The sequence below is a fragment of the Neolamprologus multifasciatus genome, chromosome 1, assembly GCF_963576455.1.
Source record: "Neolamprologus multifasciatus chromosome 1, fNeoMul1.2, whole genome shotgun sequence".
NCBI classification, from domain to species: Eukaryota; Metazoa; Chordata; class Actinopteri; order Cichliformes; family Cichlidae; genus Neolamprologus; species Neolamprologus multifasciatus.
In genome coordinates, this window is record NC_140439.1 from 21,984,620 (window position 1) to 22,008,215 (window position 23,596).

At 40.7% G+C, this 23,596-nt stretch overlaps 3 protein-coding genes across 8 annotated transcripts; 2 read left to right on the forward strand and 1 right to left on the reverse strand.

Moving 5' to 3' along the window:
* Positions 1–2,997: 2,997 nt before the first annotated feature.
* ccpg1 (cell cycle progression 1) lies at positions 2,998–15,819 on the forward strand. Of its 2 annotated transcripts, XM_085163175.1 has the most exons (11): positions 2,998–3,137; positions 6,350–6,439; positions 6,910–7,027; positions 7,119–7,204; positions 7,298–7,481; positions 7,571–7,663; positions 10,313–10,663; positions 10,794–10,855; positions 11,664–11,783; positions 12,395–13,686; positions 14,936–15,819. In XM_085163175.1, the coding sequence occupies exons 2-11, from the start codon at positions 6,380–6,382 to the stop codon at positions 15,126–15,128; spliced, it is 2,559 nt and encodes an 852-aa protein (XP_085019301.1). In that variant the 5' UTR covers positions 2,998–3,137; positions 6,350–6,379; the 3' UTR covers positions 15,129–15,819. The 2 variants fall into 2 exon arrangements, with proteins under 2 accessions (XP_085019301.1, XP_085019310.1); XM_085163184.1 differs by lacking the exon at positions 7,571–7,663 and having other exon boundaries at positions 3,002–3,137.
* Positions 15,692–20,666, reverse strand: pigb (phosphatidylinositol glycan anchor biosynthesis, class B). The gene is made up of 12 exons (XM_085163294.1): positions 20,538–20,666; positions 20,327–20,450; positions 19,744–19,861; positions 19,538–19,642; positions 19,183–19,313; positions 18,514–18,654; positions 18,377–18,428; positions 18,057–18,268; positions 16,748–16,812; positions 16,440–16,662; positions 15,971–16,148; positions 15,692–15,898 (listed from the first exon to the last, which is right to left on the reverse strand). Exons 1-12 carry the CDS (start codon positions 20,647–20,649, stop codon positions 15,785–15,787), a joined length of 1,575 nt encoding a protein of 524 aa, XP_085019420.1. The 5' UTR covers positions 20,650–20,666; the 3' UTR covers positions 15,692–15,784.
* On the forward strand, positions 20,591–23,516 carry pigbos1 (PIGB opposite strand 1). 5 transcript variants are annotated; one of them, XM_085163461.1, is made up of 4 exons: positions 20,599–20,715; positions 21,980–22,058; positions 22,663–22,820; positions 23,177–23,516. In XM_085163461.1, the coding sequence occupies exon 4, from the start codon at positions 23,220–23,222 to the stop codon at positions 23,376–23,378; it is 159 nt and encodes a 52-aa protein (XP_085019587.1). In that variant the 5' UTR covers positions 20,599–20,715; positions 21,980–22,058; positions 22,663–22,820; positions 23,177–23,219; the 3' UTR covers positions 23,379–23,516. The 5 variants fall into 5 exon arrangements, with proteins under 5 accessions (XP_085019616.1, XP_085019587.1, XP_085019593.1 ...); XM_085163467.1 differs by having other exon boundaries at positions 22,790–22,820; XM_085163476.1 differs by lacking the exon at positions 22,663–22,820.
* Positions 23,517–23,596: the final 80 nt, after the last annotated feature.

The following is a 23,596-nucleotide window of genomic DNA, read 5'->3' on the forward strand; positions in this document are numbered from 1 at the left end:
CTTAGACCAGCGGTCCCCAGCCTTTTTTGCTTCATGGACCGGTTTAATGGCAGACAATTTTTTTCACGGACCGGCCTTTAAAGTGTGGCGGATAAATACAACAAAATAAAATGATACAACCAAGAGAACAACGGTGGTATTTTGTAAATATAATAATAAACGTGAATTCACTGTGTAACTTTATTAGCAGCGTCCTCCTGAAATGTGCCAACAACATTGAGAGTAGCATCCTCCTCTGCCCCTTAATGCTCTCTGGTCGCTATGATAACGCGTAAAATATTTCTTTCAAAATAAGACACACAACTACAACACGGGAAAGACCCAGGGAAACCAAGTTAACGATAAAACCCCTGAAAACCATAAATTTCACACCCGAGCTTCAACTCTCGTGGCCCGGTACCAGTCCATGGCCTGCGGGTTGGGGAAGGCTGCCTTAGACAGATTCATTAGAAGGTATGGCATAAATTTTCCCTGCTATGCAGATGATACCGAACTTTATCTGTCCGTGAAGCTAGATAACACATACCAATTAGTTAAGCTGCAGCAATGTCTTAAAGATACAAAGACTTGAATGACAGCCAATTTTCTGCTTGTAAATTCTGATAAAACTTTAGGTTACTGTACTTGGCCCTAAACATCTTACAAACATGGTGTTTAACCAGATGCTTACTCTGGATGGCATTACCTTGGGCTCCAGGAACACTGTGGAGTCTTGGATTTATTTTTGACCAGAATATGTCCTTCAATGTTGGACTTTTTTTTCTTGCATTTGCACAATATCACTAAAATCTCAAACATCCAGTCTCACAGTCTTACTTAAAACTACAACCCGGTAAATAGTCTGTAAATAACAAGTAAGTGTTGTGTCTTTAACATGAAAGCAAGCAGAAACGATTCTTCACAACTGATTCATTTTAATTTGTGTGGTTTCTGGCTCAGAGTAGAGTCACCCTCCTCCACATCGAAAGGAGCCAGTTGAGGTGGTTTGGGCATCTGACAAGGATGCCTCCTGGGTGAGGTGCTCCAGGTATGGCCCTCCGGGAGGAGGCCCCGGGGCAGACACATGACACGCTGGAGAGACTATGTCTCTCGGCTGCCCGGGGAACGCCTTGGTGTTCCCCTGGATAAACTAGAGGAGGTGGCTGGGGAGAAGGAGGTCTGGGCTTCTCTGCTTAGGCTGCTGCCCCCACGACCTGGCCCCGGAAAAGCGGAAGAAGATGGATGGATGGAGCCACAGAGAGCTGTAAACATTCATACTGAAGTATAACACCTTAGAACTGGACTTCAGAACTTAAGTGAATAATAGGGACTGTAAAATGTACACCAATTAGAGCATGGCTATAGGAAACTGCATAATATGAACAACCGAGTTACCTAAGATTTTGTTTTTGTTTTTAAGATCAATTCACTTATATTTGTACAGCAAGAAATCACAACAACAATTGCCTCACACTTCATACTATAAGGTAAAGACACTACGATAATAAAGAGAAAACCCCAACAATGAGATGGCCCCCCTATGAACAAGCACGTGGTGATAGTGGAAAGGAAAAAGTCCTTTTTAACAGGAAAAGACCTCTGGCAGAACCAGGGTCAGGGAGGACAGCCATATGCCGTGACGGTTGAGGCTTTCCACTTCTCTTTTCACTGTCTGCAACTTTAAGGAGATAATAAACATTGTAACAAATGAAACTATCAGAAAGAGCAAAGATTTGTCTCAGAAACACCATTTAAATACCTAAATGGCTCGTACTTCTAACCAAATCTCATTTATTTCCCTAAATAAAATGTTCAGAGTGAAGGTGGAAGGATTAATTGATAGAGTGGGAGAAGCAGAAAGATTTCAGAAATATTTGTCTTTTACGTGTTACAAAATCACAGTTTTCACTCTATGGGCATCATTTTACCACCAATTTGTAGGAAGCGTGGCTCTTTTCAGAGGATGTCTTCCTCAAAATCAGCAGATGTACACATTTTTATTCATCTGTATGCATCTGTGTGAGACAACCACTAGAATTCGATCAATGATTCTTTCTTGTGTTTGATCTCGTGACCGCATTCTTGAAACTGTTAAGACAAGAAACCCTCACATTTGTAGAGCAACTCCTTGCTTATAACCCAGTGTATAAATGTTTTATTTGATCTTAACCAGTTTATGTGTCTTTGCATCAGTGTCAGTGTATAAGCCACCTACTTACTTATTGAGCTTCTTATGATGCAACTAGCATCTGCTGTTAACAACTTATTTACCTTAGAGGTTTGAGTAACAAGCCACAGACCAAGTAGCAAAAATGTCACTGCAATTTCTCCAGAAACGGCATTGTCTAGTTTCATATTGCTACTCTAGCTCTGTTTTTTATTTGTATTATTGTTGTTGTTGTTATTGTTCTTAATAGTGTGTTGTAAGCCTATTTGCCCTGCTCATAATATATATGTATAACACAATAACACACACACACACGTGTCGGTAGTTACTGACAGACCTGTGAAGCTTTACAGGAACATGAACAAATGTTCAATCATTCTCTTTCTTTACCTTTTCTTCCCCTCTTACAAACTATTATCTTCTTCTTCTTCGAGTGCAGTTGCAGCTGTTTAGTATTTGTTAGATGGCAACACCATGTTTTCCCAAACCAGTCGAGCAACATATTATTATGTATTCATTAAGTCTTTTGCAAGAGACACGGGATTTGAACAACAACTGCCACGTGTGTTCAGTTAAAGTTTTCAGGTATGGCGTTTTGCTTATTTAATGTTCTGCTTAGGCTGCACATCTAAACATATAAAACACTCATTTGAAAAGCTCTTCATCGACGTGTCTCCGCCCTCGTTATTGTTACTGTGTCGGTGCTTCGTCACGCTTCCTTGTTTATGTTTTTTTCTTTTTCGCAGCCGCACGGGGATTTTCGCTCCACCCTCGCCGAGTTTGTTTGGCCGCCGCGCTGACCCATGGGATATGTAGTTTCGGGTATTCGCAGAAGACATTGAGCCGCGTGTCCAGCTAAACCCTTTAAAACTACACTTCCCTCCCACTGGTCGGTTACGCAGCGTTAACGGATAAACTGGCTCGGGCATATACTGCAATAACTGTGGAGCTTCTTGCAAACAGCTGTATCGCCGCCAGGAACAAAACACTGGTGAGTTTAGTCACTTATCGTCATACTCTAGGTTGCAGTGATGTTAAACGACTGTTAAAAATAACGGATAGTCTCGAGACGGTTTCAATTATACGTTCCGACGACGTTTATAGAGGTGACGGTAATAACAAGCCTCTGAAGTTAGTTCGGTAACAGCGAAACTGACGCCAAATGCGGTTATTTGATGTCAGCGGACGAAGCTGGTGTTCGCTGCCCGTAGCTGCTGCAGGTTTAACCGCAGATTTGTCCGTTAGAGACGTAAACAGCGGCTTTTTTTCAGCGTGAGGCCGCGCGTTGGTTGGCATCGTCTTCTAGCTTTCATCGCCAGAGGGCGCTGGTTCCTCTGTTTGCTTACACTGCCAGGTATCAGCTCGTGACCAGCTGAAAAAAAGGCATTAGCTGCGGTTACAACACGTCGACGGGGGGGACATGTAACCGGATTCGGGGTGAGGAGTCTGAGACTGCCAAAGTTAGAGGTTATAACGGTATTATCACAGTACCGCGTAGATCTAGGGATGCCACAACAAGACTCCAATGAGGTTTTGTGCCAAAAAGTGATTACTGATGTTTCTGTGTGATTTTTTTATGACTAATATCTGTGTTTATATACAGGCTGTAGTTTACAGGATTTATGTATATACAATAAAGAAATTAGCTGTTATCCAAGTATCTTTATGACTCTGTGTTATTGTGTCAGTTTTCTGCATTATAATCAACCCAGTCCTATTTGACCACTTTAAATATCTTTATAAAACTATTAACTAACTTTTGTTGTACTTTCTGCTGGCCTCTTTGCCATTATGCATATTTAGTTTTAGTTATTAGAACCTTGCTCGCAACTATATTGTGATGTTGATGTTTAATAGTGTGCCCATCAGAGGGCACGTTGCAGACCGGTAAATGGTCGGTAAATAACAAGTGAGTATTGTGACTTTCACATGAAAGCAAGCAGAAACGATTCTTCACAACTGATTCATGTTAGTTTGTCTGGTTTTTCTAGATTTGACAAGTCAACCACTGCTTTCCTTGTGTGTCCTGACGAAACACAGCTGATCTACGCAGAACCATGTTCAGTAATAATTAGGCTGATATGAGTAAATATTGGATTTTTAAATCACTGAGTATTGGTATCAGTCTTAAAAATCCTGTATCTAAAGCAGGGGTCACCAACCCCAGTCCTCTAGGGCTACCTTTATGCAGCTTTTAGATGCATCCTTGTTTTGACACACCTGAACCAAATGAATGGCTTGTTAACAGACCTTTGCCAAACGACATGGCATGCTGAAGACGTAATCAAATCATTTGATTCAGCTGTGTTGGGATGCATCTAAAAGCTGCAGGATGGTAGCCCTCGAGGACTGGAGTTGGTCACCCCAGATCTAAAGACTATAAACAGGCCACTTAACCCAATGCAGGGTGGTTGCCAGGCAACTTGAGGGCAATTATGCAACTATATTGTGCATAATTCAACTTTTGTGGATATGGATAAGATATTTTTGTTGATAAATAAAAAAAATGTACAGTTCTTTTATAAGGTGTTGATAAGTGCTTAAATGCTAAAAACAGATCATTTTAAGCTGTTGCTACATGGTTTCTAGGCAACATGTTAACATCTAGATAAGAACCTTCCGGAGCCTAAGATGTATCTGTGTGCAAAGCTCCTAATGGTGCAGGAGGAGACAAGCAGAAAGCTCTTTCGCGTGTTACAGTCAGATCTACAAACTAAAATGAGTTGGACAGGCCTGCTGTGAATTTTTTGTGGCATACAGGTCTTGCTCATCTTTTCACTACAACATATTCTCAGTCTCAGGTGTAGGTGGAGCTCAGCGGGAGCTCCACTGCTGCAGCAGTCTGGCAGTCGAATGTAAAGTGACACCACTGGTCAGCCGCGTGATGGGTGGATGAATTTATTTAACTGATATGTGGGGGTTTGTTTTTTTTTTCTTTATATGGAGTTAAAGTAGTCCCTGCTGTATGAACAGGATGTGCAGTGATTGATAGAAGTTTAATTGCATGCTGTGCCACTCTCACCTGCACATCTCGCTTTGCCTTTCACTACAAGAGGCTGAACAGCAGGCATAGTCTAAGTCAGATAGAAATAATAACTCAATGATTTGTGCAGCTGTTGGTGTCACTGCCTGCACTGTTAAACTGTTACGTGTATTTATTTTGCTATCCCTGTGAAAACCCACACCCTGCTCATGCCTGTAGCTGGGTGTGGATGGTGGTGCTGAAGCGTTTAATTGATCCCTCCGTGACTTCTGAACAAGCTTGAAGTGTTTTTCTCAGCAGCTTAGGTTTCTGTTTATGGGTGGGATGGGAAAGACGGTGCAACATAAAGAAAGAACTTGAGTGCTGCATCGAAGTGGAAAAACTGGAGGATTTATTTACTTTATTTGAGACCTACATGCTATTTTAGAGGACAATATTGTGGTATTGGTTGTATAATTGTTTATTGGTTGCTTGGTTAATATTTGTACATTTCTTCCTTCCAGCTTTTAAAATTTGCTACTTTTGCTCATTTTAACCTTCAGTAATTTTGAAAATTAAGGGAGATTTAAGGTGTTGTTTGGACAACATATCAATGTGATGGTGTCACTTTAAGTGGTAATTCAGCCTACCACATAGCCCAGTCAAGAGGCTGATGCCGTTGGCAGCATTTACACTTATCTGTCTGGTGTACCTGCGTTGCTCTGCAGCTGGCGGCAGTGTTTCTCTCTTCAAGTTGATATCAGAAATGGCAGCAGTCAGCCAGAGTTGCTGTGCTCAAATTAACTTACAATGTCAATTTAATACAGAAATATAAAGTATTTTCTGAAGTTTTAGGAACTAAGTAATTAATTTATTGGAAACATAATCAGCAGATCATTATTGTTAGTTGCAGGTTGATATTTTAGAAAATGGACTCGACTTTCATCATCTACAAAAACCAAACTCTGCTTTTATATTTCTGTATGTCTGATTAAAAGCACAACAATATAAGAAACTCAGGGGCCATTTTCCTCCAGTGAGTGCCTTTATTTTATCTAAATTTTCTGAATTTACATACATATTTTATTAGTTTCACTTTTATTACTAGACTTACTTTGAACGTAATATTTTTCCAGTGCTGGTTTTCTACTTTTACTTGTGTAAAGCTTCTGAAAACAATTTTATTGTAAATTTGAAAATGATGCTCAGTCAAGTTCAGGTGTTCTTCTTCTCTCCTCCAGACGTCTGTGTGCTGCTGACAGCTGACAGAAATGTCAGAGACCTCCAGCGATGCAGAGTCCTCCTGTGGCTGGACTATTATTAGTAATGAGGTATAAATCCTTTCCTCTGTTTATCCTTTATCCTTACCACTTGTTGTCTTATGGTTTTTATCATTTTAATCAGGTCTGCATGGGTCATTAAGTATAAAATGTCAATGAATTGTTGAACATGTTGAAGAGATATGCTACATTACAGTTTCCTGTGTTCTTTCTTCAAGTTTATTTTAGAGTTTTACAAGATAAACAAGTTTAACTGCAAACCAGAGTTTGCTGACACTGACAGCACTAGCCTTAATGTATTCTGTTTATGCTTAATTTTTTTTCCCTCATTAACAAGAAAAATTTAAAATATTTTTCTTCATTGATAAAACCTTCAGCTTTTTGCTATAGCTGGTCAGTTACAGCTATAATTCATCATTAAATTGTCCTTTTCTGAATAGTTAATTACGGTCAGTTATTTATAAAGAACGTTCAAAGAAGTTCATCCAGTGTGTTTGGTTTTTGAACGTTTGTGTTTGCAGGGTTCAGATATTGAGACTTTGGGATCCGAGACTGCAGTGGAGTACGGAGCTGAGCTGTTAGAGCGCCCTCTGGTGCAAGAACCAGAGGCGCAGGATGTTCAGACTTCGGTATCTGCTGGTAAAGCTCCTTCTTTTTCTTTTTTTTTATCCAGATGTGACTTTGATTGGAGTTTGTTTGACACAACACACATTTATGTTCACATTGACAGCTGTGTGTGCAGAAGAAAGGACTGCTGATTCACCGGACAACACTCTGGGAGAACAAACTTTAGATGAGACACTGAACGCCTCAGAGGTGAGAGGACATGAAAATGTCCCTGGAATAATTAATCCAGAGCCTCGTCCCTTCTTCTCGCTGTATAACTTGTCTTCATTGTATCGTCTGCAGGCCGGAGACGAAGCTGCAGGGAAAGAGCCTGTGCTGTCCTCCAGCGACCTCTCCGACATCGTGACTCTGCCAGACTTGAAGGAGGGGGAGCATGCCGAAGTGGAAGAAGAGGCAGCCGTCAGTGAAGATCTTTACCTCGGCACCTCCTGCAGCAGCCAGTACACCTTCAGTGCTGCAGAGACCGGTAGGATGGCGCACACACACTAAAGACAGCTTATTTTATTACCAACATTAAAACAACAACACAAACATTTCTCCTGTTTGCCAAAGCAGGTTTGTTGTTGAGTCACTGGAAACTTCCACAGACTCTGATGAACTTAAGCAGCCGTCTGAGAAGTCAGCTGACCGGTGGCCGCTCTTTTCCAGGTGGCCTGATTTGAAAATGCAGTGACTCTGATTTGATGCTTAGCTTGGTGAGCAGCGCTCGAAACTAATCCTGATGCAGCTGAATCACTGTGAGGTGATGAGATGCTGTCAGACAGTTTAAAGCTTGTGTGCCTGAGCAAATATGAGGAGTCAAATACTTTGATTGATTTATTTAATTTTTCTGTGTGGAGAAGTGAGATAATAACTATAGCCTATATGTAAAGCATAGACAGTGGAGAGGGTTTCAAACTACATTTAAAGTCTCATCTGGTTTGTGTGGTATGCATTTTTAACACACAAGGGTGTTTATCTTGTGAATTATGGTACCAGAACAGTTAAAATGTCTTGCGGTATGGCTGCCTTTAAATGACTGCAGTATTCCTTAGTTTCTTAGTCAGATCTGTCTCGTTCCTCCCATTTGGTTACAAAACCGTGAGATAGTGATAGCCAGGTCCAGGCTGCCAAACTGTCAGTAATCAGTGGTACTGTAGACTCAACTCTGTAGTTTTCTGAATGTGATTAATGCAGGAACAGTCTCTGGAGTAGCACCAGAGAAGTAGTGTCCTTTAAATTATTTCTTTCTTTTTAGGAATTGGTGGATACAGTGGGGCAAAAAAGTATTTAGTCAGCCACCGATTGTGCAAGTTCCCCCACTTAAAATGATGACAGAGGTCAGTAATTTGCACCAGAGGTACACTTCAACTGTGAGAGACAGAATGTGAAAAAAAAATCCATGAATTCACATGGTAGGATTTGTAAAGAATTTATTCGTAAATCAGGGTGGAAAATAAGTATTTGGTCAATAACCAAAATACAACTCAATACTTTGTAACATAACCTTTGTTGGCAATAACAGAGGTCAAACGTTTACTATAGGTCTTTACCAGGTTTGCACACACAGTAGCTGGTATTTTGGCCCATTCCTCCATGCAGATCTTCTCAAGAGCAGTGATGTTTTGGGGCTGTCGCCGAGCAACACGGACTTTCAACTCCCGCCACAGATTTTCTATGGGGTTGAGGTCTGGAGACTGGCTAGGCCACTCCAGGACTTTCAAATGCTTCTTACGGAGCCACTCCTTTGTTGCCCGGGCGGTGTGTTTTGGATCATTGTCATGTTGGAAGACCCAGCCTCGTTTCATCTTCAAAGTTCTCACTGATGGAAGGAGGTTTTGGCTCAAAATCTCACGATACTTGGCCCCATTCATTCTGTCCTTAACACGGATCAGTCGTCCTGTCCCCTTGGCAGAAAAACAGCCCCATAGCATGATGTTTCCACCCCCATGCTTCACAGTAGGTATGGTGTTCTTGGGATGCAACTCAGTATTCTTCTTCCTCCAAACACGACGAGTTGAGTTTATACCAAAAAGTTCTACTTTGGTTTCATCTGACCACATGACATTCTCCCAATCCTCTGCTGTATCATCCATGTGCTCTCTGGCAAACTTCAGACGGGCCTGGACATGCACTGGCTTCAGCAGCGGAACACGTCTGGCACTGCGGGATTTGATTCCCTGCCGTTGTAGTGTGTTACTGATGGTGACCTTTGTTACTTTGGTCCCAGCTCTCTGCAGGTCATTCACCAGGTCCCCCCGTGTGGTTCTGGGATCTTTGCTCACCGTTCTCATGATCATTTTGACCCCACGGGATGAGATCTTGCGTGGAGCCCCAGATCGAGGGAGATTATCAGTGGTCTTGTATATCTTCCATTTTCTGATGATTGCTCCCACAGTTGATTTTTTCACACCAAGCTGCTTGCCTATTGTAGATTCACTCTTCCCAGTCTGGTGCAGGTCTACAATTCTTTTCCTGGTGTCCTTCAAAAGCTCTTTGGTCTTGGCCATGGCAGAGTTTGGAGTCTGACTGGTTGAGGCTGTGGACAGGTGTCTTTTATACAGATGATGAGGTCAAACAGGTGCCATTCATACAGGTAACGAGTGGGGGACAGAAAAGCTTCTTACAGAAGACGTTACAGGTCTGTGAGAGCCAGGGATTTTCCTTGTTTGAGGTGACCAAATACTTATTTTCCACCCTGATTTACGAATAAATTCTTTACAAATCCTACCATGTGAATTCATGGATTTTTTTTTTTTCACATTCTGTCTCTCACAGTTGAAGTGTACCTCTGGTGCAAATTACTGACCTCTGTCATCATTTTAAGTGGGGGAACTTGCACAATCGGTGGCTGACTAAATACTTTTTTGCCCCACTGTAAGTGTGTATGCTTGTGTTTTTCAAACACAGCAACTGAGGAAAGCAAATCTCTGATTAAACAAATAGTTCTAAGCTTTGTTTTTGTTAGTGCTGGCTGATATACCAGTTCTCAAGCAAGCTAAACCAGTGAGCTAGAGCATCCACTGTGGCTTTAAGGTAATATGACAGGGGCCAACAAGTAGTACTCCGGTGCAACTGTCCATTAAAGGTGTAGTTAAACTTCAGGGCAGTGTCACTGGTTCAGCCCATGTAAGATCCAAATGAGCTATATGTGGCCCAAAGTGTACAAATGGATCAGGGGTCTCACTGCCAGTACCTGTTGTCTGCATGATTAACTGCACCGATGCTTGCTTTTTGAAACCGTTTGCATGTGTGCTGTTTTTTGTTTTGTGCTTTTTTTCCTCTCTTCATGTAAAACTTCTCATTTTTTAACCGTAGTTTTCCCAGTGCAGCCGCCAGCGGTGACAAACTCGAGCAGCAGCGAGGACGAGGCTGGACGCAGCGCCAGCACTGTTGTACGAAGACGAAGGTTGAGGAGGAGTACCACAAACACCGTGACTGACCCCGAGGAGGAGGCTGTGTTGGAATCTCGCCCGAGTGATGATGATGATGATAAAGGGGAGCAGGAGGTTAAAGAACAGAAGCAGCAGCAAGAGGAGGAGGAGGAGACTGAAGTGAGAGGAGCTGCTCGGGATGTTGAAGAGAGAGCCCAAAGCAGCAGCATCTTCAAAACGTCGATCCTCATCACTGTCGTAATAGCTGCCTTCCTGTGTTTGGGTCACTTCTATGGTGAGTAGTCCAGCTTTACTGGGATAAATGCAGAAAGTTTTCTTGGACCTCAACTTTAGGGATGTACTGTAGCTCATGTGATTCAACCTGTTTCCTGTCTACTGTAATGTGTAAAAACTTTCACTTACAGAGAAATACGAGATGAAGAAGAAGCTCTTTGATGTGGACTATGTGATGGACCTTACATCCCAGGTCAGTGACTACACAGGTCCCGACTCGAGGAGTAATTTTATTATTTTTGGTAGAACAGTAATCATGAATTTCTGTGCCGTGCTTTTGATTTTTGTAACTTCTTACATGGATAATTTATCACTTTATTTGCTTTTATTCTTAAATCCTTCATAATGCTGTGGTGTGTATGAATTTGATCTACAATTGTGCAGTAAAAAAAAGCATTAGAATCTACCAAAAGTCAGACTCAGATTGCTTGGATTCCTGGCTGAGTAGGTACTAAAAGAGTATCTGATATCAGGCACTACCACCTAATGGAAAACCCTAAAAACCTAGTCAAGCTGAGTTGGTACTAGTGTAACAGAAACTCACAGTCGTAAAGACTAAATGTGGATATTTACCTTCCTCTTATACAGGGGTGTCAAACTCTTTTTAGTTCAGTTCAAATTTAACCTGAAGTGGGGCATTCAAACAAAACACTGCTGCATATTTCTTTACTTATAACTTTATACACTGTGAAAAAGTTCACTTCAACCAGAGCTGAGATTTTAATAAATCTGGAACCAGAAGTCAAAGTGAAAGATATTTAATAGTATTTAATGATTTCACTGGTGTTTCCCACTTTATAAATCTGGCCTCAGGCCTCATGTTGGACACCTCTGCTCTTATAAGATGTGAAACAAATATAGAACCAACAACCATCTGGGTATTGAGCTTTAGCTCCCACAAACCATATTCATCTTAGATAGATAAAAAAAAAAAAAATCAAAGATGGAGGAGCCATAAGCAGGACTTTGATGGGCTTGTTTTACTTCTTTTTCTCACTTAGGAAGAGTTGTTCGAGTATGGCATGGAAGAAATGCATGACGACCAAATTCCATTGCTCATGGAGCTTGAGAGTATTAGGAACGAGAACCAAGAGCTCATTCTGAAACAAGCTCATGTTCAGGTAACTGATGGTGACACTCCAGGTTTATAATATTCTGTCACAACCTCTTCACATTTTATTTTGAGCATTTTAACTTAATATACATCAATACAAACTTTATATCCCAGGGTTATGTATATGTATGTAATAATACCTACATAAATAAATTAAAAAATGTACACATTTTTCCAGATACACAAATGTCAAATCTGTATCTCTTAAAATTTTACACGAATTTAACGTTAAAAAATCCCAGGAAAATGACATCACTTACATTTGTGATGGTGCACATGAAAACGTGATCATTCTTTCTGACAACGTGACAACATATATTCCAACATAGGACGTGCTGTGAACAGCTGATCAGATCTATCCCCCATCTGGATCATAATGTTTTTGTTGCTGCGTACACTTTTCACTTGATTTCTGCAAACCCAGTAGAAGAACAGGGTGTTTCTATGCAAGAAGAATTATTCCTCCACCACACTTGGTTGCGTTTTTCTGGCATTTAAAAATAGAAATACTAAATATTTAGTTTTATTGTTGAAATATTGAATAATTTTAGTGAATGCACTGCTTCAGGTAATCACAGCATATGCAATCTTATGTCTGTTCCTCTTTTTCCCATCAAGACCCAGAGAGATAAGTTGGAAATGTTGCTGAAAGAGAAGGAGGAGGAGAACACTAACATGGTGTCTCAGCAGCAGAAGTTAGCAGCTGAGAACCAGCTGCTGAAAAGCTCTCTGCAGCAAGAAGAGATGTCGTTGTCAGCCTTACAGGAGGAGCTGAAGAGTCTGCACTCTAAGATCAGAGATCTGGAGTCGATGGAAGAAGGAGCCGACTTGCTGCTGTCAGAAAACCAGAACCTGAAAGAGCAGCTGGAGGAAGAGAAGCAGGTGACCAGAAGCTTCCACGGCCAGCTGACTAACATAATGGCCGAAGCACAGACGCTGAGAAAGAAGCTTGACAAAGAGAGGAAGGTCACGGATGAGCTGAGGAGAGAGCTAAGTCAACTGAGAAGTCGATTCCCAGGAGCCGGAAAGGAATTGGGTTCAGAGGCGGAGGAGCTTCAGTCCCGTCTGATGGAGCTGGAGAAGAGGCTGAGCTTTGAGCAGCAGCGCTCTGACCTGTGGGAGCGGCTGTATGTGGAGACCAAAGAGGAAAGACCCAAAGGAGACACGGAGCCCAAAGTGAAAAAACCAAAGCATGGCATGGCGGGAAAAGTGAAGGAGACGTTTGATGCTGTGAAGAACTCCACCAAGGAGTTCGTACACCACCACAAGGAGCAGATTAAAAAAGCCAAAGAGGCCGTGAAGGAGAACCTGAGGAAGTTCTCTGACTCTGTCAAATCCACTTTCAGACATTTCAAGGATTCTGCCTCGACCTTCATCAATAAAGCTCGAGGGTTTTATAAACAGAGAAGCAATGAGAAGAATACAAGGGAGTCGTGGCAGCACAGGTCCCACAAGCCTCATCAACGACACAAACACGACTCTGGCCACAACACCCGGAAGTCAGGAGACAAAGTTCACCAGGACTGGGAGCAAAACACTCACAAAGCCCACATGAAGGGATGCTCCGGGGTTTTCGACTGTGCCTACCAGGAATCCACCAGGCTCTTCAACAAAGCCACAGAGCCAATCAGAGCTGACGAGTTTCACAAGCTGCTGCAGAGCTACCTGCAGCAGGAGGTCGACCACTTCCACCATTGGAAGGAGCTGGAGACGTTCATCAACAACTTCTTCCGCAACGGAGTGTTCATTCACGACCAGATGCTGTTCACAGACTTTGTGAGCAGGGTCGAAAACTTTCTTGCAGACATGCGCAAGTACCACGGCCTCGATGATGACGCTTTCGGGGATGTTGATGACTACATCTACAGGCACTTCTTTGGAGAAACAAACACAAAGAGTTACGGCCCGAGGTGAGCGTCCAGAAAGATCCTTTAATTTATTGTTAGGTTGCGTCTGAATAATTTATAAAAGTTCTGGATGGGTGAAAATAAATTCTAGATTAAAGTCATAAATTTACAAAAAAAAAAACCCCACAAAAACACCAAATTTCTCGGAAACAGTCCAAGTGAAGCTGTTATAGTGATCTAAACTAAAAATGTGTGAAAAATAACTAAAATAAAAACAGACCTTTAAAAAAAAGCCAGCTCCTCTAAATGTTCAATAAACAGTAATAATCAAACTAGAGAGCTCACTTTTACAGCCTCATGCTGACAGGAAAATGGGGAGGAGCTCATCAAAGGTGGTTCGATAACCGTAAGGAAGCAAAATAATGGCTCAATAGTCACACTAAAGTAAAACTATGATGGTCAGCTCAGTTTTTTCATTACTTTTTTCTTTTCTTTTTTTACAACTGACTGCAAATTGTTACTTGTGCAACTTTTTGAGCACAAGGCGATTGCACGGGTCACCTGGTGGATGGAACTCAGACTCCAAACAACCGCAGTCCATCAGAGACTGACTGGTCGTGAAGAACTCAAATTACGTGTAAATAATGTAATTTCAGTTTTCAGTCGTTCCTTTTTTTGGTTGAATGTTGTTTGTAGTTCCAAAAATTAATAACTGAAGTAATTTAATCAAAATTCATATGTCTGTAGTTTGATTATCTACTGGAAATAACTGGTGTAAAATAAAAATCATAAATGCTTTTCTCCTTTGGTCCTGCATACAATTCAAACACAGGGATAAGTGTATAAACAGTTTTATGAATGATTTATTGGGTTGTACAAGCCTCCATTGGGTGTTTAGATAAGCTGATTGAATCTTTACAATAAAATGTGTACTTGGAGTCCACCTCTGACTTTTCTGGCTGACTTTAAGCTTAAATAGTGGAATAAGTACGTGGCATCTTCTACCAGTTCTATTATTCTGTCTGCTTACATTTTAACATTTACACAGGGTCCATTTAAGCCAGGGAGTGAAGGTCATTATTAGAGGCACACTACGTGCTGTTACCACTAATTACTATTGCCATGGTAACAGGTTTGCACCTGAAAACAAACAAAAAAATACACCTTTTGTCCCCCACAAAGGTTGGGGTTAGGTTAGTTGAGTGAGGACTGAACCTGTTTTCTTCAGCGCTGCAGCCGGTTCATATAAATTTTTTCATATCATCACGCTCACGGTGATGTCATTCGTCTGTGTTGTGTTTGAATCATCCAGTGGGCCGTTTGAAGGACCCGAGGCAGACTCAAAGGAGGAATCGAGGACAAAGCAGGAGCAGCGGAAGCAGCAGCGAGCCCGGTCTCGACCCCACAGCGAACGCAAGTGGAGCCGATCAGGAAGAAACGCAGACAGACACATGGCTGATGTGAAGATAGAGCTGGGCCCGATGCCCTTTGACCCCAAATACTGAAACGATTTCAGCTAGTTTATTACAATGGCTACAAACTTTAGTTGCAAAGTCATCTTTTTTGTTTTTGTAAGTTTGCACAACTTTTGAATGCTACTGAACGGCCTTCAGCTCTTTGGTGTTTGGTGAAGAAATCATTAGGTTGGAGTGGAAGTGGCCTAACTACATGTAGCTTGAGTTTATCTAAGATGTTAAACTGAGTCATTCTTTAAATTTTGGCTGGTAAATTTTAGACTGATGAGCACCTCCCTCTTCAGCCCCAACACCTTCATTTAAAAATAGCAGAGACTAAAAAAAAAAAAAAGGGGGGGGGGGGGGGGGGCACTTTTGTTTCTGTGTTCAGTTTGATGGTTTTAATTTGCTGCTACACTAACAGCTTTGTGTGATGTGAGAGCTCACATGCTGTTTCCTATCATTCCACCTTTAACTTAATTTAACTGGACAGTTTCACTTGTGATGGAAAAGGAAAAAAAACTGGAAAAATAACATTTGAGGAAATATAACTGTATATAAAAGGATTTTTTTAAATTGATGAAAATTTAAATTGATGAAAATGAATGACAAGATTTAAGTGTAAAATATTTATTTCCATTTGAAAAAGAAACCCCCCCCACATGTTTTGCCATAAGGACAGAAAGTTCCCATTGTTCCAGTGTTTGTCAGTGCCTTTCATAAATAAAGATGCTTTCTCCGACTCTTCCTTCAGGAAAATGAGTGTGAAATATCTTTGCTGCCCTCACAAAGTTATTCCCGTCCAAAAATACAGAGATTTCCTGTGAAGAAAACACACAAAATGTGCTTAAAAACACTGCAAGCAAAAATTAGAAATGTAATTTGTGTCTTACCTTTTCCAAAACATCAAACATGATCAGATGGGTGGGCAGAGAGGACTTGTATGGGAACGAGGTCCTGAACCAGAGAAGAGGCTCCTCGTAAAATCTCTCAGCTTCATCCACGTAAGCTTCCTCTCCCAGATCGGGAGGACACTCGAGAAATCTCATCTTAATCGGGCAGTGGATGTGGCTGTGAGGAGACAGAGGACCATCAGCTGCACAGCATCATAATGTGATTGAGGAAATGAGCTCTGAAGACTGACAGGATAGCTAAGCACGTTTATATGAATCACTCTTTCGTACCACAGCAGATACATTATTAAAACATGTTTCCAATGTTTTATTTTGAAAACTGATTTTAAGTGAATAAATCTTAAATATCAGGTTAAGACAATCCCAAATCTTGAAAACTTGGGATGCTGTGTGAAATGAAAACAACTGAATGCAGTGGTTTGGAAATCTATTGAAACACATCAAATACCTGTAGAAGGGTGTCGAGTGGCAGGGCATGAGAAAGAGTACATCCGGCTGTGGACGGGTGGTGGAGACATTACCTACGTCACAAAGTGGCTGTAGGTGGTTCATGACGTCCAGAGTGCCTCGCTGGTGAATCAGACCAGTGTACAGAGCAGGAATAAGATTGGCCGATAACAAGGCGGCTGCTGCAGGTTGACGCCACAATTTCAGATGAGCCAAAGAAATCCCTGTGGAAAGAAAACCTTTATTATATAAACAAACCTGGATGGAAATGACCACATACTGCAGTTCTGATGTGAATATGTGACTTACCACAGAAGACCATACAGAAAGGCAGCACTGGATAAATGAATCTGAACTCCTTGTGTGGAAGCAAACTGGAAGTAAAAAATAAAACAGGTCAGACTGTCTACCAACCAGGACCCACAGGAAGCTTTATAGGAATCTATTACATAACAAGTAGCTGGGATTTAAACAGGTTTCACACTGTTAAAAAAAATAAAAACGTTTGCAAATGTCTTAGGAGGACTCAAAATGAATAAAGGGTTTTGTTGAGCGTAAAAATAAATCTGCTCAGAGATCTTTAAACCATCAATTTAAACTCTGTCCCTTCTCCTCTTCTTTGACTATGTGACATCCTGGATGTCTAGAACAGAAACAGGTGAGCGTGTGCTTTCAGATAAATGCCTCTGAATGACTGAACAACATAATTGGACTAAAAATAATATCCATCAAACACAACCTAAATGATACATCGGCCAATTTTAGCTATTTGCTGAAATATCGATATTCATATTGGTCATCAAATAAAAATTTAAAAGAGAGACTGGCAAAAGACCCTTAAATTAATTTCCCTAGGGATTAATAAAGTATTCTAATTCTGATTTTATGAGTGTTGATGTTGTATAGTTTGTCCACCAGAGGCCACTCTGTAACTTCCCTGTTGGCAAAATCAGCTGATCCAAGCAGAATGTTTAGAGTACAAACTAGATCCATGACTTGTCAAAACAGTAAAACAACATTATTGTTAAACTGGACTGACGTATTATCTTAGGAAGGACTCACAAATAACTACACATATATGTCAGAGAAATTTGTTTCAGAAAAGAAAAAAAAATATTGGCTGATCTATCGACTTTTTAAATCACCAAAATAAAATTGGTATAATAAATCCTAAATGAGTCAGACTCTAAATCAAACTGAATGGTAAAGTGAACAAAGCTGTTTGCCTTTAAGTTACAATGTTCTGTTGGAAAAAAATCTGGCTCCTGACATTTGTGCAGAGGTTTCTTTGACGAGCACCACCAACATAAATGTTTTAAATGGGCCAAACACACTATGCACGCTCTGCATGCCAGAGAACATGAAAAGAGCTAAAGCCACAGACACAGTCTCCAATTCGCCCAGATCCAAAATCCACACACGCATGCGTTGAAAGAAACTCCACCCATGGAAGGCTCCACTCTGCAGCCAATCGGGGTCCAAACAGACATCAAATATTTCACACTAATCTTTTTTTTTAAAGAATAAAAATAAGGGGCAAAGGAAACTCTGCATTTGTGTTTAATAACCATAAGCCAGCATCACAAGAACAGGTAAGCAGTGTGTGTTGCAGCTTCACCTGTAAATTGCGATGGTCCAGACGACAGCTGCCAGCAGGATTTTGTATCTCTTGAAGGCGAGCATGCAACCGTGAAGAAAGAGCGGGAGATGAGGGCCGATCACCACGGCAAAGCCCTGAGTGAGGTACCAGTGCCAGGGGTGAGAGCCGTAGAAATCAGCCACACCGTGCAAGATGTTAAACTTGAGGAAGTTAAACTGCACTGGTGTCCACTGGAAAACAGAAAGGAGCCGTTACAGCCGACCGACTTCATGCTGAGGGAGTTACTGGATATGTGTGCGTGTGTGTGAGTGTGAGAGAGAGAGACAAACAGATTTTACCTTCTCATAGAAAAAACAGTCAATCGCTGTTGAAGTGACAATGGCCAACGTCCTAGTGATGACAGAACAATCATACACCGGAGACAAAAGACTGTAAAGCTAACGGTTATAGAGGAGAATAGGCTGAAAGTACGAACCCTGTGGGAATGTAGTGATGAGTGATGAGCCTCAGTTTGTTGTCTTCCTGCCAGAAATGATACAACAGCAGAGGAAACCAGACGATCACGGCCGTCGGGCGAATAATCACAGCCAAGGCCACCAGGGCCAAGTACTTCTTACTGGAAAACAGCAGCATGTATATAAAACACCCCACAGAGATCATCAGGGTAAATAAAAAGTACATTTCGCTTCTGTGTAATTCAACAGGAGAGACTTTGGTGCACCGCTTTGCTTTAAAACTGCCGGCAATCAGTTTAGATGGAGGTTATTATTTATAACTCTGATCAAGCTACATTTCAGATGTTTATTTTGGTCTCTGGTTATGTGGAGTGATGGGGAGGGCTCAGATTGATGGGGAGGTGGGTTGGGCCTGTTTTGGTTTTAATTTATTGTTTGTTTAAAGCATAGCTAAGGTTACATTTTACACTACTGTGAACTGAAAAGTGTAAGTTCACTTCAAGGATACTTTCTGATATGCATCCTTTGTGTAAGATTTTTTTCTCTTGTTTTTAACGTATTTTTATTTTTATTGACTTTTTTAATTCAGTTTTTTTTTACTTTTAACTTTTTCAGATTTTTTCCCCATTTTTTATTTATTTCATGTTTCTTAATTTTATTTTAGAAGAAATTCTATTTAAGATCTAGACCTGCTGTGTGTTTTGGACCCGGGAAGAGGAAAGTAAGAAAGAGCCAGAGTGGTGATGGTGGCCTCCATGCTGTTGGTCAGAGTCCTGGTGCAGCAGAACCACGTAAACCAGGAGCACATGTGACAGAAGAACTGGAGGTGAAAGACAAGTGAGGATTAGGTATGAAAACTGCAGAGCACTGAAGCCGTTTTTATTATTATTATTATTATTATTATTATGCTTAAACCGCAGTGTGAATTGAACAAAAGGCAGGTTTCCATCTTCCATCTTTAAAATAATCCCAAGCACAGTCACCATGCAAAACAGTCTGCTTATATTCACTCAAATCTTTCGTTATCTGCATACATCCACCTACTGTCCATCTTGCAACATCCTGATTTTCCAGCGTTTGAAGCAGGAAGAAGAATTTCACGTCAGCAAACGAAGCCAGAAGCGACTGAAGAATTCGCGGAAGCCAAATCTGAAGAGACAGACAAGTTTATAGAAACTTTGTGACTACAGGAAATTGTTCAAATGCTCATTAAAAAAAGATTACTGAGAGAAAATAATAAAGAAACTTGCCAGCAGCTGAACCGAGTCGTAGCTGATGAACTGTAAGATCTTATATAAGAATGCAAAGAGAAGTGGATATGAGAATCCTCTTATTCCCGCCTTCCATTCCCAGGTCAGATACCCATAAGTTACTATGTTAAGGATAGAATAACAACGGTAATGCATGAAGCTGCTGTTGGGATTTAAAACAGTGAACAGTCACTTCATGTATCTCTGCTGGGAACCATAAACATAAACAGGGGGTTTGCGCATTTCAGTTTAGTTTTTCATTTTCTTAATGTTTAACTGATGGAATTGTATCAGGGGCAATAATTAGGAAGTTCAGAAAAGCACAAAAAAGTAGAGCTCAACAGTCTAACCAAATTTGCAATCAGCCAATCACAGGTCAGCAACTCAACTGCAATTAGACATGGTGACATGATCAAGTCACCTGCTGAAGTCCAATCTGAGCATCACATTGGGGAAGGAAGGTGATTTAAGTGACTTTGAACACAGCAAAGTTGCTTAGAAATATTAAATAAAAGTAAATGAATGAATAAAAGTGCACGTATCCACTGTGCCCTCTGTGAGGGGTGTCTCCCAAAAAGGATATTTGAAGACCATCCTATGGGAGACCTCCAGAGACTGCCAGTACTCATCCGGGACGAAGATGGTTTGAACCAGGAGGCAGTTAATCAGTCTGAACACGACACAAAACACGGTCACGCTCAGCACACCTGTGGAGGTCAGACAAATGAGCACATTTGAGCAGCTGCGGTGAACATCTGTTTTATTTCTCTTTGTGATAAATCTCAGAGCCCCACCGATGTTCAGAGGACTCTCCTCCTGCCTGGAGTACAGCTGGGATTTACGTCTCCTCAGCTTCACGTCCTCCACTTTGCTCCCAAACTTCAGACGTGAGCGCAGATTCTCCATCTTTACATAAACCTCTTGCGGGCATAGCTCAGCTCAGCTAACCTGTCCCCGGATGTGTTGCAGCAGGTAAGTTCGCTCCTCACACAATCAAAAAGTTAACATATACAATCAGTTTTAAAAGTGAAGAAAAACTGAGCTCCAGGCCTGCCGACAGGGACGAGCGAGGGGTTTATTTAACTAGCATTATTAGACTGTTATATCTCCAAAAAGTCTTCATAAATGTAAGTTAATTTCAGTTAGCTAAATGAACTATGGACCGCTTCCGCAATCATGTCTACTTCCGGTGAAATGTTCTCTCCCGCCTTCAAAATAAAAGCTCCTTTATTTATTTTGTCATCCTGCTGTTTTAAGGTTGGATATATTGTCCATTCACAGATGCTCAACTGGATTTAGATTAGGAGAATTTGGAGGCGAAGTCAACACCACACACTCATTGTTTTGCTTTGTGGCAGACTTCAGCCATTAGGGAATGCAGTTTCCATGGAAGGGTGGACATGGTCTGCAACAATACTTATGTAGGTGGTACATGTCAAAGTAACAAGGTTTTCCAGCAAAACATTGTCTAAAGCATCATACTGCCACCACCAACTTGCCTTCTCCCCATAGTGCATCCTGATGCCTGGTTTTCACCAGATAAAATATGGACACACCTGCCCATCCATGTGATGTAAAAGAAAACATGATTCATTTAAACAGGTGATTGCCCCATGGTCCAGTTTGTTGTTGGTGCTTTTGGTGGTAGACGGGAATCAGACTGGGGAATCAGACTGATCTGTAATGCACAGGGGTGTTCTGACACCTGTGTAGCTCGTCAGAGAGCCTTGGTTGCCCATGCCTCTGTCACTAGTTCACTACTGTTCCTTCCCTGGACTACTTTCAGATACTGACCACCAGAGATGTGCGGCAATGTGTTACAAGTACAATTAATGCAATTATATTTTTTTTCAAGTAAGGGATTACTATTGCAAAAAACTAATTAGATTACTCTTACCTTCCCATGAGCATGCTGTTTTACTGCATTACTAAACCATTTTGTTTGTGAGAGTGTCTCATGACAATGACATACGAATGTGCGACGTCCATGGTAACAACAGAAGTGTATAGATCAACAGTCGATAATATAGAGTGTGGGAGACAGTATGACAATGCTGCATTTAAAACTTGGAAGTACTAACATTACTTTGAGTTTGATTCTGTAAAAAGTGACAAAAACATTAGCGTCCACTGTACACTCTGTGTGGGAAGAAAATGTGTTTCTACAGTGTAAAAAATTAAACTTCAAATCTGAGCAAGCATCTAGCAAACTGACATGGCAATGTGAAATTCACAGAGAAGCCCCCGGATCCCCCCACTGACATGACTGCTGTGGCACCAGACAAAGCTCAGACTGCTCCACTCCTGCTAGAGAGGTGAAAATAGATTTAAAAGCAACAGGACTTAGTGCAGCTGAATCTTTGATTGTATTTATTTTGCTGTGTTTTACTTGCATCTATTTGAAAGAGTGAGTATAACCACAAAAAATTCTTTTATTTTATATGCCAGAATATGCAGGCATATTCAAGTCAAAGAGCAATGCATATAATTAAATTTTTGTTTGAATCAATATTTCTAAAGTTAAAATATTAAAACTTACAAAACAACATTGAAAAAGAGAATTTTTCAATTGATTCAAAATTATATGATGGATTATGCCAAAAAATAGAATTGGGCTTAAAGGTCTATTATTATTATTATTATTATTATTATTATCGTCATCATCATTATTATCATCATGTCATATCTTACATTGTGTCATATTTTTAAGAAAATTTTTCCTTTGAAACTCAAGCCCTGACAGGAAGTAAAAAAACAACAACAACAAAAAAAAAACAACTTCACCTGCTCATGTGTCCCATAATATTACCTTAGGTATTATGTCAAAATATGTTTGCTTTTTCGGTGTGTTGTTTTGTGTGTGTGAGTGTGTGTGTGTGTGTGTGTGAGCAAGCAGCAAGTAACTCTACGCTCCTGTAGGTGGTGCAGTGCAGCTTTCTTCTCAGCGTAGAAGAAGAATGTCATCCTGCTGTAACTGACTGTCCTGCTTGTTCTTTCTTCTGTTTTTATCTCCTCGGGTTTTTATCTTTGTGCGTCTGCTCCGCAGTTACAAACACATCGATCAAAAGGCTTCCTCGGTGAGCTATAAAAGTTACAAATAATAATTTTTAAATAAAAAGTTTTTATATTTGAAATGTTCCCAGCTAGAAGGTGAACAAACTGTGAAGCTAGCGATCGGCCTCCTCTATTATCCGATATGGATTTTTCAAAATAATAGTATACATATAGTTAGTTTTCCAGAGAAAAAAGGCACTGAGCGGTGGTACAAACGAATTTGCTAAGACCTAAAAAGACTTTTCACTTTCCTCACATTGTTGTGCCTTTGTGGTAAAGGGATGAGTGATTTCACTACTGTTTTCACATGTTTCAAAGCTGTGTGTTGGACTGGCTTGAGCATTTAAAGTGTCTTATAACTCTTTTGTTGTTCTTTTAGGTTCACTATTGGGAAATCCTAATTTTTAAAAGAATAATAAATCATGTTTCGAAGAAGACTGCCTTTCACACAGTTAGCCTTTGCCACAATGCTCGGAGTTGCCGGTGGAATTTACATCTACAGACCTTATTTCGAGACTGTGCCAAAGACATCAGGAGAGCAGATCCAGGACAAGCCAAAGAAAGAGAATGAACTGGACTGAAGGAGTTTGAGAAGGCAGGAGACTGCTGGACTGGAGGCCAAACAAAAAGACAAGATCACCATGGATGAAGTCATACTGATTCCTGCTGTTTGTGATTATAAATGTACAGAATAAATATTTAATAATTTCATGTTCTCATATCTGTTTCAGAATGACTTGTAACAAAATTAATTACTCATCAGTTTCTTAAAAAGAAAAGTCTTTGCCTTACCTCCTAC